Source organism: Dermacentor variabilis, chromosome 4 (assembly GCF_050947875.1).
Source record: "Dermacentor variabilis isolate Ectoservices chromosome 4, ASM5094787v1, whole genome shotgun sequence".
NCBI classification, from domain to species: Eukaryota; Metazoa; Arthropoda; class Arachnida; order Ixodida; family Ixodidae; genus Dermacentor; species Dermacentor variabilis.
The window spans coordinates 55,445,718-55,459,984 of record NC_134571.1 but is presented as its reverse complement, the minus strand read 5'-3'; the positions used below and the strand labels follow the sequence as shown (position 1 = coordinate 55,459,984).

General features: G+C 46.7%; 1 protein-coding gene across 2 annotated transcripts in view; it reads right to left on the bottom strand.

Annotated features, from left to right (window-relative positions):
* The window catches only part of LOC142579177 (WD repeat-containing protein 17-like), a 62,055-nt gene that overhangs the window by 28,672 nt on the left and 19,116 nt on the right, over window positions 1-14,267 (bottom strand). For both annotated transcript variants that reach the window (XM_075689141.1, XM_075689143.1), the window contains exons 5-12: window positions 11,938-12,239; window positions 7,865-7,978; window positions 5,333-5,479; window positions 4,479-4,564; window positions 4,290-4,376; window positions 2,801-2,965; window positions 1,389-1,591; window positions 21-170 (exon numbers count right to left, since the gene is read on the bottom strand). In XM_075689141.1, coding sequence (XP_075545256.1) covers window positions 21-170; window positions 1,389-1,591; window positions 2,801-2,965; window positions 4,290-4,376; window positions 4,479-4,564; window positions 5,333-5,479; window positions 7,865-7,978; window positions 11,938-12,239 — 1,254 coding nt within the window. The remainder of the gene's footprint in view (window positions 1-20; window positions 171-1,388; window positions 1,592-2,800; window positions 2,966-4,289; window positions 4,377-4,478; window positions 4,565-5,332; window positions 5,480-7,864; window positions 7,979-11,937; window positions 12,240-14,267) is intronic.

Below are 14,267 nucleotides of genomic sequence, written 5' to 3'. Positions count from 1 at the left end.
AATCACACACACACACACACCTTGTGCCGCCACTACGCTGTTCAAGTCCCAGCCGCACAGGATGCGAAGGAACATGACAGAGGCCAGGGGCAGCATGGACCAAACACGGACCGTCGAGTCTCTCGATGAAGAGGCCACCACGAACGGCCTTCGTGGGTGACACGCTAGCGCTGTGCAAAAAACGATTGCCGGACGATAATCACTCGTCGCATAACTTCAATCCAAAGCATTACTTTTATGTATTGCATCAATCAGTGTCCCGCCCTGGTGGTTGCGTTTGGAAGACCACAGCAAAAGTCCTCGTAAATGCTATAGCAGGAGTTGTGTTTTGTCTTAAAAAGCCCCATAAATAGGTGTCTAGTAAACATTTCAGTAAATGCCATATATTCCGTCCCCCCAACTCCGTGTAGCGCAGTGAAACCTAGAGCCCGTATCAGCCAATCAGCAACGAGAGCGTGTTTCAGAGAAAGGAGGGTTGTCCCAATGAAGTAATGAGGGAAAGTGAGAGAGGTTAAGCAAGCTGAGCCCGGTAAGCTGCCCTGCTCTGGAGAATGGGGAGAGGGTATTGAAAGAGAAGGAGGAAAGAAGTTAACACTTTCCACTGGTACACACACGATCAAGCGTTCAGTGCTGGGTCAGTCACAAACGGCCATATACGCATGTGCATTTCAAGAAACGCCGCAGCGCTTTTGTGGCTTTGTGCATAGCAGACGGACGAGGCCGCGGCCACAAGTTGTTTTCTGTGAGAGGCCTGTTATCTGAGGGCTCTAAAGCTGTTCGAAGGGCAATCCTCTCATCTTCCTATGTTGGGCAGTCAGTCGGCCTCACGCGGAGGTGGATTAGCGGTGGACCACGGAGGAGCGCTTCGTGTGGTTCAATGTTATGGTTGGCTGGCGCTTCCACATAATAGCTTTCGCTGCAGTGCACGGATTCAGTGAGATGGAATATGCGAATACGGAAAGCTCTAGTTATAACGACAGTAAGAATAAGACTGTGCACCAGAATCATAATCTCACACACATGTTTAGGGCAAGCGTACTTAATCTCGACCTCAGCAACCTTCTGTCCGCGAAGCCCGCTATGGGCTGCCAATTTGATGACGAGGCAGCTGAACGATAAAGCCATGGCGAGCGAACCCTGTTGGCAAGTATGCGATAAGAACAAGCTGAGCATTACCGCGGTTGTCCTTTCGTTCTTTCCGCCAGTTCACGCAGTCACCAGCAAAAGCTGGCTGCCCCTATAGAAGCGCTGCAAATTCTGGTCTATAGTAACGACGATATCAAAGAATATATTAAAGAGCAGTTACGAATGCACTCTAGTAAAAACTGGCATGACGAGCGCGCGTAAACGGAGCTCAAGTCATGTAGGGCTACGCCCAGTTAACGTACCGTAAATGTCGGCGCCATGGTCTAACAGCAGACAGAGGCAGACGCCATCGCGCGTGTCCCATAGCCTGATGGTGGCGTCCCAGCTGCCAGAAAGCAGCAGATGGCTCAGCTCGGTGCTCCAAAGCACACTGCGCGTCAGGTCTTGATGGCCGCGCAGCACGCGAACGGCGGACTCGCACGTGTAGTTCCACACGTGAATGGTGCTGCGTTCGGAAGAGTGCGGTCGCACAATTCGCGCTGCTTCCCCGTCCCACGCAGTACAACATGCCAATTCTCCGCGAACAGAACCTTTGTTATGATAGGGAGGGCTGGGTGGAAAGCGAGCATTTCCTCGAACATGCTCAACACCCGGCTCCTGCGTATGCGGCGGACACTCATCGCTTGCTGTGACTGCCGTGGTAGTCGGGATATGAAGCGCAAGATTCTCAGCTAGGTCTATCTCGAGCCTAGTGCTCCAGGAGACTATATCCAGTTCGATAACTGATAACTAATACCTAACCTCATTTGTGACATTACCTGCATCACACAGGAATGCATGCGTTTCTTTGATTTCTCATTTCGTGCATCTTTTAAATCTATGCCTTGCGGTAAATTCCCCCCCCCCACCCACCTCCAGAAAAAGAAACAGTTATGACAGAGAGCTCATCTCACAATTAAGTTTCTCGCTGGAACTTTCGTAGTCGTTTACTGAACCGTATAGCGTGTACATACGAGTATCAGGCCTTAAAAATCCAAGGAGTTCAAGTGTAACGCTCAACATTGATATTTTGCACTTCGCCCTTCAGGCGGAATTGCAAAGTTTATTACGTGGATGGTAATTCGTTCATGTTTTCATATGTTTAATTAAATATTTCACTGTTTGTGTTTATCTATACTTCCTAAACGGACGTTTAAGGGTTATACAACATGTGATATGCCGATTCTCGTTGCTTTCTTTTAACGTTTGAACGGTTATTAAAGCGTAGACAATGTGTATTCCTGTGAAATGTTCATTTCTTATATATGTAGTGATACGCTGTAATCATGCATGTAATTTGTTACTGCTTCATTAGACCAGTACGTAGTCTTCGGCAATTGGTTCAAGCAGTTCTATGAATTTTTTTCTCTGAAATATAGAAAACTAACTCCCTCCATTTCTTTACAACCTATATATTAGAATTTATTTCACGTATGCAGTCTCGCCATGAAAAGCAACCTTCCCCCTCTAAACCCTCAACTCCTCTATCCTCTTTCTTCCCACTTCCCTCTCACCACAGACCCCGAGCTGTGCTCCCGTTGGGGCCGAGAAGTGTGTGTATCCTCTTCCCCTTGACCTGCTCTCGTTCCCCCTTTTTACTAGGACGGAAACTACAGAGAAGGGCGGTGGTTAACATGTGCCGGGAAAGAGAAGGTTTGGAAAGTGCAACGCTTACCAGTCGTCGGAGGTGCTGCATAGCACACCGTCCCTGAGGGGCGACCACTTGACACGAAAGGCCTTCTGCTTATGTCCTTCCAGCGTCTTCAGTGGCACGCCCCCGTCCATGCCTAGGTAGTAGACACGGATCACACCGTCCCCGCATGTGGTGGCGATTATGCTCCTACGCACGTTTGGTTTATTTAGTTCTCTATAATTTCTAGCTATGTATTCCTAGTAAAGCAGAGGCTTTTTCAAAGCCCATTAGATTTTTAGTATAGAACAAACTGTAAGAGATCTCGGAAACACTCCCTCGAGTAACCTGCTCGATTATCTTTCCCACGGGTACATGCTGAGAACAAAACAAATGAAATGAAATCATTGCACAACATGGGGTGACGCTGGCTTCGCATTGCTCGGAACTCGATAAACATTTTGTGTGTTGCTAAAATGAAGGACGCTGTAAGTTTTCGAGGGGCCAAAGTGCTGAGAGGCATTCCCGAGCATGATAGTTCTTGAGCGCTCTGAACCATCGCTATTATGATGAACGCGAGGCATCGTGCTGTCCCTTGCGGCTGTGTTAAAATACATTTCCCAAAGTGAACATTCCGGGACAAAAGAAAATGAAAATACGGCCCAGAGAACATAGAGCAGCGTTGGGGTATTACGCCTAAAGAGAGAGAGAGGAAGAACAAGGAATATCTGAACTGTAGGCTATGCCGTTAGTGTAGGACATAGGACAAATTATGATGATCAAAAGTACTTCGATGTGCACTAAGTCTAATTACATGTGCCACTTCGCATTCCGTCCCTTTTCTGAATGCCACAATCGAGGTCGGAATAGACCAATCTCATCTGAAGAGCGCGTGTGCCCCTACAATGCCAGCAGAATGATGTCTGTGTAGCCTTATAGCCACTTTCTCGCTGTACTTAAATTCAAGGCAACCATGACGAGAATGTCGAGCAGAGTGTCACGGCGGATTTCGCCAGATAATTTCTGGAGTAAGGGGGGGGGGGGCATTCGTGAACCACGCTGTTATTGCAGAATCATTTACGGATCACCTCCATGCATCTTCTTCGCAAGGGTAAAAGCCGGTTGTCACGGCGAAATAGGGATTCAAAGAAACAGAAACTGCCTGCTTCAAACCACAGTTGGCCTTCTGCCCTACAAGGACTGTCTTCGCTGTTTTTCTCTGCGGCAACGGTGGTGTATTCGAACCCACGACCTCGTGCTCAGCGGAAGAATGCCATGTAGCCATATATATAGCAACTGAGCTTCTGCGGTCGGCAATTGGCTGGGAAAAGCTATGCAAGCCGCCAAGGGCATCACAAATTTTATAACAGTTTTCACACGCACAAAAAGAAATGTGAGAATGAGAGAATGAAGACAGAACTAGAAAAGCAAGATGGACCACGGACGCGTCAAGTTTCTCAGAAATGTCACTATCGCATTTTGTCCCCATTGTCAGGTATACGCTCGCAACGTCGTTTAATGTCGACCGACTTACTCGTTATTCGGATTCCAGTCGCATCCGTACACAGTTGCGGGGTGGTGGAATGTCTGCACAAGCTTTCCATCAGCCCGGTGAACCATGCTAAAAAGAAATAACGGTGCGTGTTTTAGTTGCCCGGGACAAGAAAAACGAAACAAATGAATGCGCAATAAAAAGTTGCCGCGCAAGTGTAACCATACTTGCCAGGTTGAATCCGCTCCAGCCGACGCTATCATTCTGGAGTCTGTCTGATTCCATGCTACGCAGTAGATAGCCGTCTCTTTTCCATGCTGCACGGGAAGGAAACGCAGGTATAGGTTAGGATTAGCTGCGGAATAATAGATGGGGTCGCTGGAAGCGGTGCGTTGCCGGCTGCCTGATTCTACGCACGGATGTAAAACGAAATATGTACTACATGGTCTCTGATAGGCTTACTGACTGGGACACTAAGAGGTTTAAAAATATGAGCACTCAGATTCAGTCATCTGTGCTTGTGTTCTTTCATATATTCTCGCGCTCTGACATGACCATCTTTAGTTCCAACCAGCATCAATATGAGAAACTGAAGGTCAATGTTAGGATGGATAGTTGGGCGTGTTGGTTTGGCATGATTTTAAGTGATGGCGCGACAACTATGGTGGACAAAGAGGGACCTCACACATACACAGGGTGCCACTTCCAACAATGTTTAATCAGGAAAAGACGCCGCTTTTTTATACAGGGAGCACAATCAGTTTCTCAGTGCGCATTCGCGTTCAGGTAAAGCAGTCCTTTGCGTGATAGTGATATCGATGCAACACTTACGCACTTATCACCTGCCTCAATGATCCTTTTGTTCCCTCTTCGTCCACCGTCGTTGTCGCAACTTCACTTCAGATCATGAAGATCGATGGTCAAGCACCAATTATAGCAGTAAGTTTACGTAGCTGTAAACAGCTCCCATCTTTGCAATCTCCCAGAAAGCAGCAAACCAAGTTACCATAAAGAAAGGGGGGGGGGGGAAGGGTGGCAAGCGGTAAAGAGCCTGCATAAAAAATATGGTTGTCGTAACAACTTACGCCTAGGATGACGCTCTTCGCAGCATTCTTCACAGTGTCCCAGATGAGAAGTCCGTCCTTTGATGTTCCCAAGGCTACGCAGTCTTGTCCAGATGGGGCCCAGGACAAGCAGTATATTGTACTGGTCCTTGGTGGAGATGTCATCGCCTGCACAAAATAACGTAAGATCTGTGGGGAATCATAAATCTCTCCGTGCACTTCTGCCTCAGCTGACCGAATGCTAGAACATTTCCTGAAACAAAAAAAATTCTTGGACCGTGGCCACATCCGTGGATAGCGCAGAAAGACATTCGTGCGCTACTGCAGGTTTTTGAAGAACGTCGTCCTCAGTGTCCGATTGTAGCACCGTTGTGCGTCCTAAATACTGTGCCCGCTCTCTCGCTCTTTTTGGTCTTTCTGTTCCTCTTTCCCTTACACCCAGTGTAGGGTAGCAAACAAGGCCCTCGTCTGGTTTACCACTCTACCTTTCCTGTTCTTGTTTTCTTTCTGTCTATCTCTCTGTCTCGGCGCACGCCAAAATATTTAATGAGTGTTGAAGTTCACCCACCTGAAGTTATATGTTTGTCGCACGGGCACATTCACTTCAATATTACAAGCAAGCCTGGCTCCAAACCGAAACAGTTGAAATATAGGGGCAATCGACTGGTGAAGCTATGCTTCCGCTTCCTGTACCTTTGTACAGTACACAGTATCGCTTGTTTTATGGAACAAGTAATTTTGGGAGGATTTTTCTACGGATAAGCTCTCATGAACACCGCGTGAGGAGTGTGTGTTCATTTATGACTGTATTGGCTGAGTGATATATTTTACAAGCCACTTGCAAACTCCATAAAATAAATGAAAGAAAGAAAGAAAGAAAGAAAGGAAATTTTTTAGTGCGACTTATCAAAGCAACAACAAAAGCTGGTTTTGAGAGCTCTATCAGTGAATAGATGGCGAAATCGGTATTTTTCTAGTGGTAGCCTCATCAGGTCTACAGAATGCAAACAAGCAAGCATGGTTCGTAAACCACGCGGTGACGATCGATTCTTCAAACTATTACACCAATGCAGCGCACAAATTAATTAATTAAGTTAATTAATTTTGGGGTTTTACGAGACTAGAACACGATCTGATTGTGAAGCACGCCGTAGTGCGGGACTGCCGATTAATATTGACCGCCCTGTGGTTATTTAACGTGCATTTGAATATCTTTGTACACGTACATTTCTTGCATTTGGCCCCCATCGAAATGCGGCCGCAGCGGCCAGTATAGAGCTCGCGACCTCGGGCACAAGCAGCACACCGTCATAGCCATTGGGGTCACAAGTAGTCAACAAAGCAACACTCAGGCATTCCTGTGAAATACAAGGCGCGCATAACCGCTACCGAAAGTATGCCGCAAAGCACGGCTAAAAAATTGTTTTCAATGACCATCGACAATGATAGCCAAAGTAACCGAACAGCCGAATGGTTCAAGAAAGCCATTTGCTTCACTAAAACATTAACTAAAGGCTGTGGGCTCTTCACAGCTTATAGAATATTTAAACAGCGTTCTTTCGTTCTTTCTTTTTTTTGCGTGATATGGCGAACGGAGCGGCTAATAGCGGACTAATTTTGGCTACCTGGTGTTCACTGGGTGCACCTCACGTGGTCAAAATTAATCCGGAGTGCCCCAATAGGGAGTGCCTCAGTCAGATCGTGGTTCTTTCACGTAAAACCCTACTTTTTTTCACCAGCATATCCTGTAGAGGTATCGTATAAATAGGCAGCCCGTGCGTCTCATATTTAATGGCTGGCGTTTGCCAGCGTAGGCTTCCTTCGCGTTGGCGCATTTGCATCGGCGGTGAAACTGTGGCCGTTGACCACGAGAACGGGCGACGCATCCAAAGAAAGATGATCTGAAGTGAAGGCGTGACAACGACGATGGACGAAGAAGGAACGCACTTCGTCCACCGTAGACACACTTCTTCGACACACTTCTTCGTCCACCGTCGTTGTCGCGCATTCACTTCAGATCATGCTTAACCAACACGGCCAACTATCCATCCTAACAAAGAAAGCTGTTCGCTTTAAAGAGAAAATGCGGCGGGTGTTGGGACGTAAATGTCACGACATGTGAGACGAACTGCTCCGGTATGGAAGATTGTATAGTATGGAAGGAATATGGTGCTATAGCATGCGCTGGTCCAATGAACGGCACAGAGCCTCTGCTGCAGGGAGGGTAGCTTATGTCCTGGCAACATGGACCCACAACATTTTATTTGCTTCCATCTCCGTTACTACTAAACACGCTTTTTCAAAAATTTGTTCATCAGAAAGCTCTTTGTACTGTGCTTTACAACGTAAATAGCTTTAACTTCAACATATTAACTTAAACCACCTTACAACAATCAAAATTTAAAATGGTTTCCGATTAGGAGCCCTTTACGCACAGTTAAGAAATATAAAAAGACCACTCTCTCCATTTCTTGAACATTCTGGTTGCTTGCGAACTTACGCGCTAGAGATAAATTTCTTACGGGCTATAGATAAATAAGTACTACAACTCACAGCAGTCATGGTCTCTATGTTCCAGATCTTGAGGGTCCCGTCAAAGCCGGCGGTGGCAAGAAGGTTGCAGTTGTCGGGCTTGAACTGACAGTCGAATATCGTCTCGGTGTGTGCCTGTAATTAATGCCGACGACGTTAGCGCTTCCTTCTGCTTGTGGGGATGCGCGACTCGCGCGTCCACTGATACGTTTTTCCTGCATAGCACGTCTCCTGTAATCCGGCTTCGCGGCGTAGCCTGGCGCCCGAGGCGGTCGGAGTGGTTGAGGCGCAGCACGAGAGATGGCGCGAGTGTTGCGCTGCTAACGCCGCCGACAGGCGGGGTTACTTGGGCGCCGCAAGACAAGGCGCTTGCTCTCTTGTGTTCGGGACAGCAAGCAGTACGGACGTGCCGTGCCGCGCGTGCGCCGATCCATGCTTCTGCGAGACCGTCTCGCGTGGCCGCCTTCGAACGCGCCACCGTTCGCGTGGCCGTGCGCGCAAACGACCAGGCGTTGGGATCCAGCATGGGGCGAATATATTCGCTCGCTATCCGGTCGCGGTGAGTCAGACTTCTAGATCTGTCGCGCGCCCATCGGCATGTTTTGTGGATAGCAACTCGGCTAGCAGGCATTGATCTATGAAAGGTGCAATAAATGCCCTTGTGATTGTTTGCACTACTGTGTTGTCGTTCCTTTGTTCCAAGAGTGCGGGAGGAGAACACCACATGCTACAGTGACACTGCTTTTAGTTGAGCGTAATTTCTAAAAGATGGCAGAACAGATTTTACCAACTAATCCGTCGGTGAAATAAATAACGAAAGTGGCTTGAGTCGAGAGTTATGTGTATGTGTACTTGGGATAAAACGATTCTAAATATCTTTTTAATTTAAAAAATTTTTGATTAACTATATTTAAAAGACGTTGGCGCCTTCAGGTGGAACCGGCTAATCTTTCTCATGAACAGGTATACAGTATAAATGCGACATTATAAACCTGCACTTAAACGAAATGCAACAATGAAGAAAAATGTCAAACAGTCGGATGACGTAAATGCACTGAAACAGTTCGCCACAGGAATCACATCAACAACAAATTTGAACATGAAGGCATCTCACATAAATGTAGAATAGACAACTCACAATACACTAGAATGCGAAGTCTGCTAGCATACAATAAATACAAATCACAACGAATGTTATATAAGATACCATAGAACGTAAATTCAGCGGTCATACACTGAATACGAAAAACACGGAAGTTAGGTCACAGCAATTTGAATGGTTATGGGCACAGAAAGGAGCAGGTTGTCGGATGCCGTTCCGGTTAAACGATGCGTGTTTTCCAGTCGTAAGTATTTCACCACCAAACACGTTTGACGAATACAAAAACTAAATGTCGTTTGGAACTTGAAATGAGTGCCATGAACGCGAACACCTACTATATGTACATTTTAGTGGCGTGTTTCTAAATAACTAGACATATCTAGCGGGCGCCAGTGTGCTCAGAGCGCGTGCCAGAGAGCATTCGAAACACGCGGCGCAAGAAAAAAAAAAAGAAGAAACACTGCATTGCGCATTCTTGCGCATAACGAGGGAAAGTGTTCTGGATTTCTCTAGGCATTTTTGTTCTATATGGACGCGGCAAAATTAATTCTGTGCACGAAGCAATTGTGTGCAAAATTAACAGGCGCCTACCCCTCGTTTTGAGGCTTCTACTGTTGTTTTAACTAGCAAAGCTTTCGCAATCGTTTATACTTGGCGCTTTTCAGGCACTATGGGCTTCACAAAGAACAGCAACCATGCTGTTACGTGCTGCACGATGAACTGGTTGTTGGGGAAGGCGGTCGTAATGGAAGTGGTTGGAAGAACGTGTACTCTCCAGAAAATATGCACTGCTTTAACGCAAGAGACGGCATAGTGGATCCAAGTCCGATTTTCGCATCAAACGGTAACACTCACGGACCAAACTCGTGAATTTTGCGCGTGAGGCGGCCTATATACTTGCGGGTACTTATATTTTGATTCAGCACCAACTCTGAAGCTTCTCATCCGGCAGTCCACAGGACAGGAAAAATGAGAAACGTTCTAAATTTTCTTAGCAACTAAGGCGAAGATAAATGTAGTGGGTTAATTGCAGTGACTGCGCGCCTGAGCGTTTAATCCAAGGCTCAGTAGTCAGCCCGGGCTAAAGCCTGGGAAGAACGCCTCTTTCAAGAGCTTAATAGTCCCTAGCTGCTCGCAGCACTGCCATATAGTTAGTCATCTGACGTTGCGACCTTCCCGAGCCAAAAGCCATGAAGCGTGGTGCGCGGTTTGTTATATATACTCACGGACAACTTCCTGTGGTAAAGAAGGCAAAGCTGCGGATGCAAAGCCCGCACAAGTAACAGTGGTCCATAAGATGTTCCAAGTTTCATTCCTGTTAGCTTAAACTAGAGAAGAACAAGAAATATCTTCATTACTATACAAGGATTACATTAAAATAAGGCAAGATACACCACTCAATGCTGAATGTGGCCTACACTTACGCTTTTTTTCTGTTTTGACAAATGCGAAACTATCTCGCATGGCAGCTACGCTGATTCGGTGTGTACTCCAAGAAACCAAAAGCACTGCCAAACTCTGTCGGACTACTTAACTTGGCGCAGTAACACGTGCGCAGATGCTCCTTTGTTGTCACAGAAAGTTGAACGGTAGCACGTGACTCACCCTGCCGCCGACGCAGCCTCAACAGTATGCTAATATGTGGCCCCGTGACGAACGCCAGGAAAACGCAGTACGCGTGCACGAGTGATGGCTCTGGCAATTTGCAGTTCTTTCGCAGAGCGCTTTTGACTGCATACGGGGTCGCTACGCATTCGAATGCTAGCATTCGAGCGCGCTCTCACTCCGCCCACAGCCTGCCATTTCTTGCACTCCTTTAGCACCGCTTTTCACTGCCTGTTAACGCTGAATGTCGGCGCCTCCTTTCGGTAAAGCCAAGAGTTCTTGTGCCGCAGAGCGTCGTAGATGCCTAGTTGCGCGGCTGCCGGGGGACACTGGGGCTTTTTTTTTCTCCGCCGCGTTAAAACGCATTACGAAGCTGCAAACTGCAGTACCATCAGCGCGTGCTTCTTACCAGTAGATTTGGAAGCAAAAAAGTAAGATATGCGCCCGCGCCGACTCTCGCAGACCGCCGCGCATTTTCCGCTGGGTACGACCACCGTGTGTTACAACCATAGCAGTATCTGGAGCTTCTGTGGGTTACACGGCGCGGTTCTCCTCCGAGTTTTTCATATTATAATAAACATGTCATTTAGCAATAAATTACAAGCAAACGTAGGTGGACGTTGTGAGAGATCTTTGGGCCCCAAGCAGTGTCTTTGCAGTGTCGTGATGTTCTTTTGACTTGTACGTGGTAACGGAAAATTGTTGTAACTATGTTGTAGAATGTATGTTGTTTATACAGTTAAAACTCGATCTAACCAAACCCGATTTTACGAAGTTCCCGTTCTAACGAAGAAATTTACATTCCCCGGCGGGTACCCATAGGTTTTAATGTTGTAATCAACCTGGACTAACTTGATTGAAATTAGTTTTTCGCGAAAAAAATGAGTCAAAAAAGCGGCGATTTCTTTCTAATTTCGACACAGACGGGTTTTTCTCCGAGCGTTCGCTCTAATGCCAACGCATTAAAACAACTAGGCGCCCTAGTCATGGCCCTAGCTTTATTTTGACGAGGCTGCACGACGTGCCCATGCACGGAACAGCCGACTCAGCACCGCCTCCTTAAGGGCGGCGGTGGTTGATTTCGTTATTTCATGGTTTATGCAGTAGATGGCTGGATTAGCCGCAAATACAATGCCAAGGTAGCCTTCGCGTGTGGCTACAATTTTGAATTTCTAAGGACTGAAAAACTTTATTTCACGATTTTACGAACTTCCCGATTTAGCGAAATATTTCGAGCGTGGTCATCACTTCGTTAAATCGAGTTTCAACTGTGCCATCTATTCTAGAGACAAGGAGCAGCGGGATGCGTATTCGTGCGCCAACGTCTCGTTACATTATATATATAGAAAAGGCTGCTTTGCTGGCATGGCTGTCGACGATCACGCACCGTGTCTCGCATGAAGTCCCAGGAGCGTCGCCGAATGTTGTAGAGACCGACGGCTCCGTCCGCGAACAGGCACAGCACACGCACGTTGCGTGGAAGGCGCACCGCGTTGCTCACTGGCTGCTGCTGCTGTTGCTGCTGCTGGGAGGGCACGCACTCCGGTGAAGGCACGGCCGAGAAGCGCTCCCCGTCTGGGAAGCCGGTGCAGACGCACAGGGTGCGAAAACCGCTGCCGTGCAACGGTAGGTTCTCCAGCGGGGTGTTGCGGGAGACGTTCCACACGCGCAGTGTCCCGCACGCTTTGTCTGCGACGGAAAAGCGCGGCGCCGAAAGACACGTCAGGGTCGGCGTGAACTGAAGTATCAAGTCCCTCGAATTTCTTAACGCTATTGCGCCGTCCGATTGACTACCGCAGTCGAGTGCGTCCGTACATCCTTGGTACTCTTCTCTTTCGTCGATACCCATTTATCGCTTTTAAGCAGGACAGGACCTGCCCAGTTTAACAGAGAGAGAAAAGAAAAAGAAGGAAAGGCCGGGAGTTTAGGGAGAGAGACGTCTGGTCGGCTACCCTGGTACTGTCGATAGTTCATGAGAGATTGAAAGAAAGAGGAAAATACATTAGACGAGAATTAACGCGCACAGCAGACACAGTGTGTCATCAGCGTCTTCTCAGATGTATTGCCTTCAGGAAAGTCACTAAAATGCGCGCAGCTTTCTCCGTTAAGGTCTGAGGCAGTACACCTGGGATATTGGAATCGACCGTTCAATCAGCTGAGCGCGCCTTCGGTTTTCTGTGTTGACAGCAAAAAATCAATAAAGTTAAATGAAGAGGCCGACGTTGGATGTCGAAGCTCAACGTGCTGCTCTCAATCTCTGAGGATATCACCTGCCCGCTTTTGATCTCCAATTCGAATTGCAGCCTGCCTGTCATTTTCCTGTACGTCCCTCGTTGACCAATACATAGCTAATCCTTAACCAGCTAGCTTTCCAGGACACAGACGTATAGTGTCAATATAGAAATTGTTAGTAATGTATGCGCTCTATGAAACACTTGCACAAAGTTCACACGTACGTACGCCTGCCATTTGTGAGAGAGAGAGACAGAAACTCGAATTTAAAGGCAGGGAGGTTAACCCGAACAGATATTGGTTTGCTGCCTTGCACTGGGGAAAGGGTAAGGGGGAAATGAAAGAAAGAATAGCGAGTGAATATGCAAAGGCGCCAAAAAGAAAGAGGAGGTTGGGAACGTCCATGTGAACTATAGTCTCTCTGATAGGCCACTCGAAATAAAAAAAATTCGTAAGTGCCTTGATCAACTTGTGGTGTGACGACTGTCTACGCCAGCGTTCCAGGACTGTCTGCTTCGAAAGTGGCCGGTCGTTAATACGCGCCAAATGGCAAGACGATGTCGATCCAGACGGGTCTACGAAGACTTAAGCAAGAATATACATTGTAGCTTATTCTTTTATAGTCCGGTTAACTGTTAAACTATTGGGTAATATCGTAAGGTAAATATTTACAATTCACTCCCCTCCATGCCTTACTGGGTTATGAATATACAGGTTAGGAATACCGTACGGGATATTTGCCCCTTTGTTTGAATCGGCCACCACATACGGTTAAAAGTTGAGAACCGGGCCCTTCCTAGCAAAAAAAGAAAAATCCTGCAGATAATGTAGGTATAGTCCATTCACATTTTTCTATGTAGTCTATAGATAATTTTAAGGCATCCTGAGGACTTATGGTTTTACACGTATGTAATTTAATTACAGTCTGCCTAAAACAACCATTAGAAAATTTGTCTGTAGGGACTAAAGAAAAATATAAAGACGCCTATAGGTATAGAAGGCATTTTAGACGCCTACTGATAGTTCATATAGTCCGTATAAATCCCCTTTTATAAGGAACTTTTGTGGCCGTATGAGATAGATTTTGCTGATTTACGAAGCTCAGCTGGAGTGACCCAAGTTTACTGCCGTTCTTGCACGAATTAATCTGTTTAGTCCCAAACCAAGAGAGACTTTCTTTAAGACATATGTATGTTTTCATTTTCACTGTTGCGCTACTATAGATGATTCGCTCTTTCACAAAATGAACTAACTTATTCGTTACAAGTAGACCCGCCAGTTAGTAAGGAGTCAATGACCTTGTTTTACAACGAAGAACATTCATTAGCGACAATGAAACAGAGCGAAACGTCAAACTTACTGTCAAACTTGATAACGTCCCTGTAAATTATGTTCTAGACTGCGTAGTGTGACTGAGCTTCAACTGAGCTGTGTGTTCGGATCTGTTTCAGCGCATAGAAGATTCTTGCACCAATAGGTAAAAAT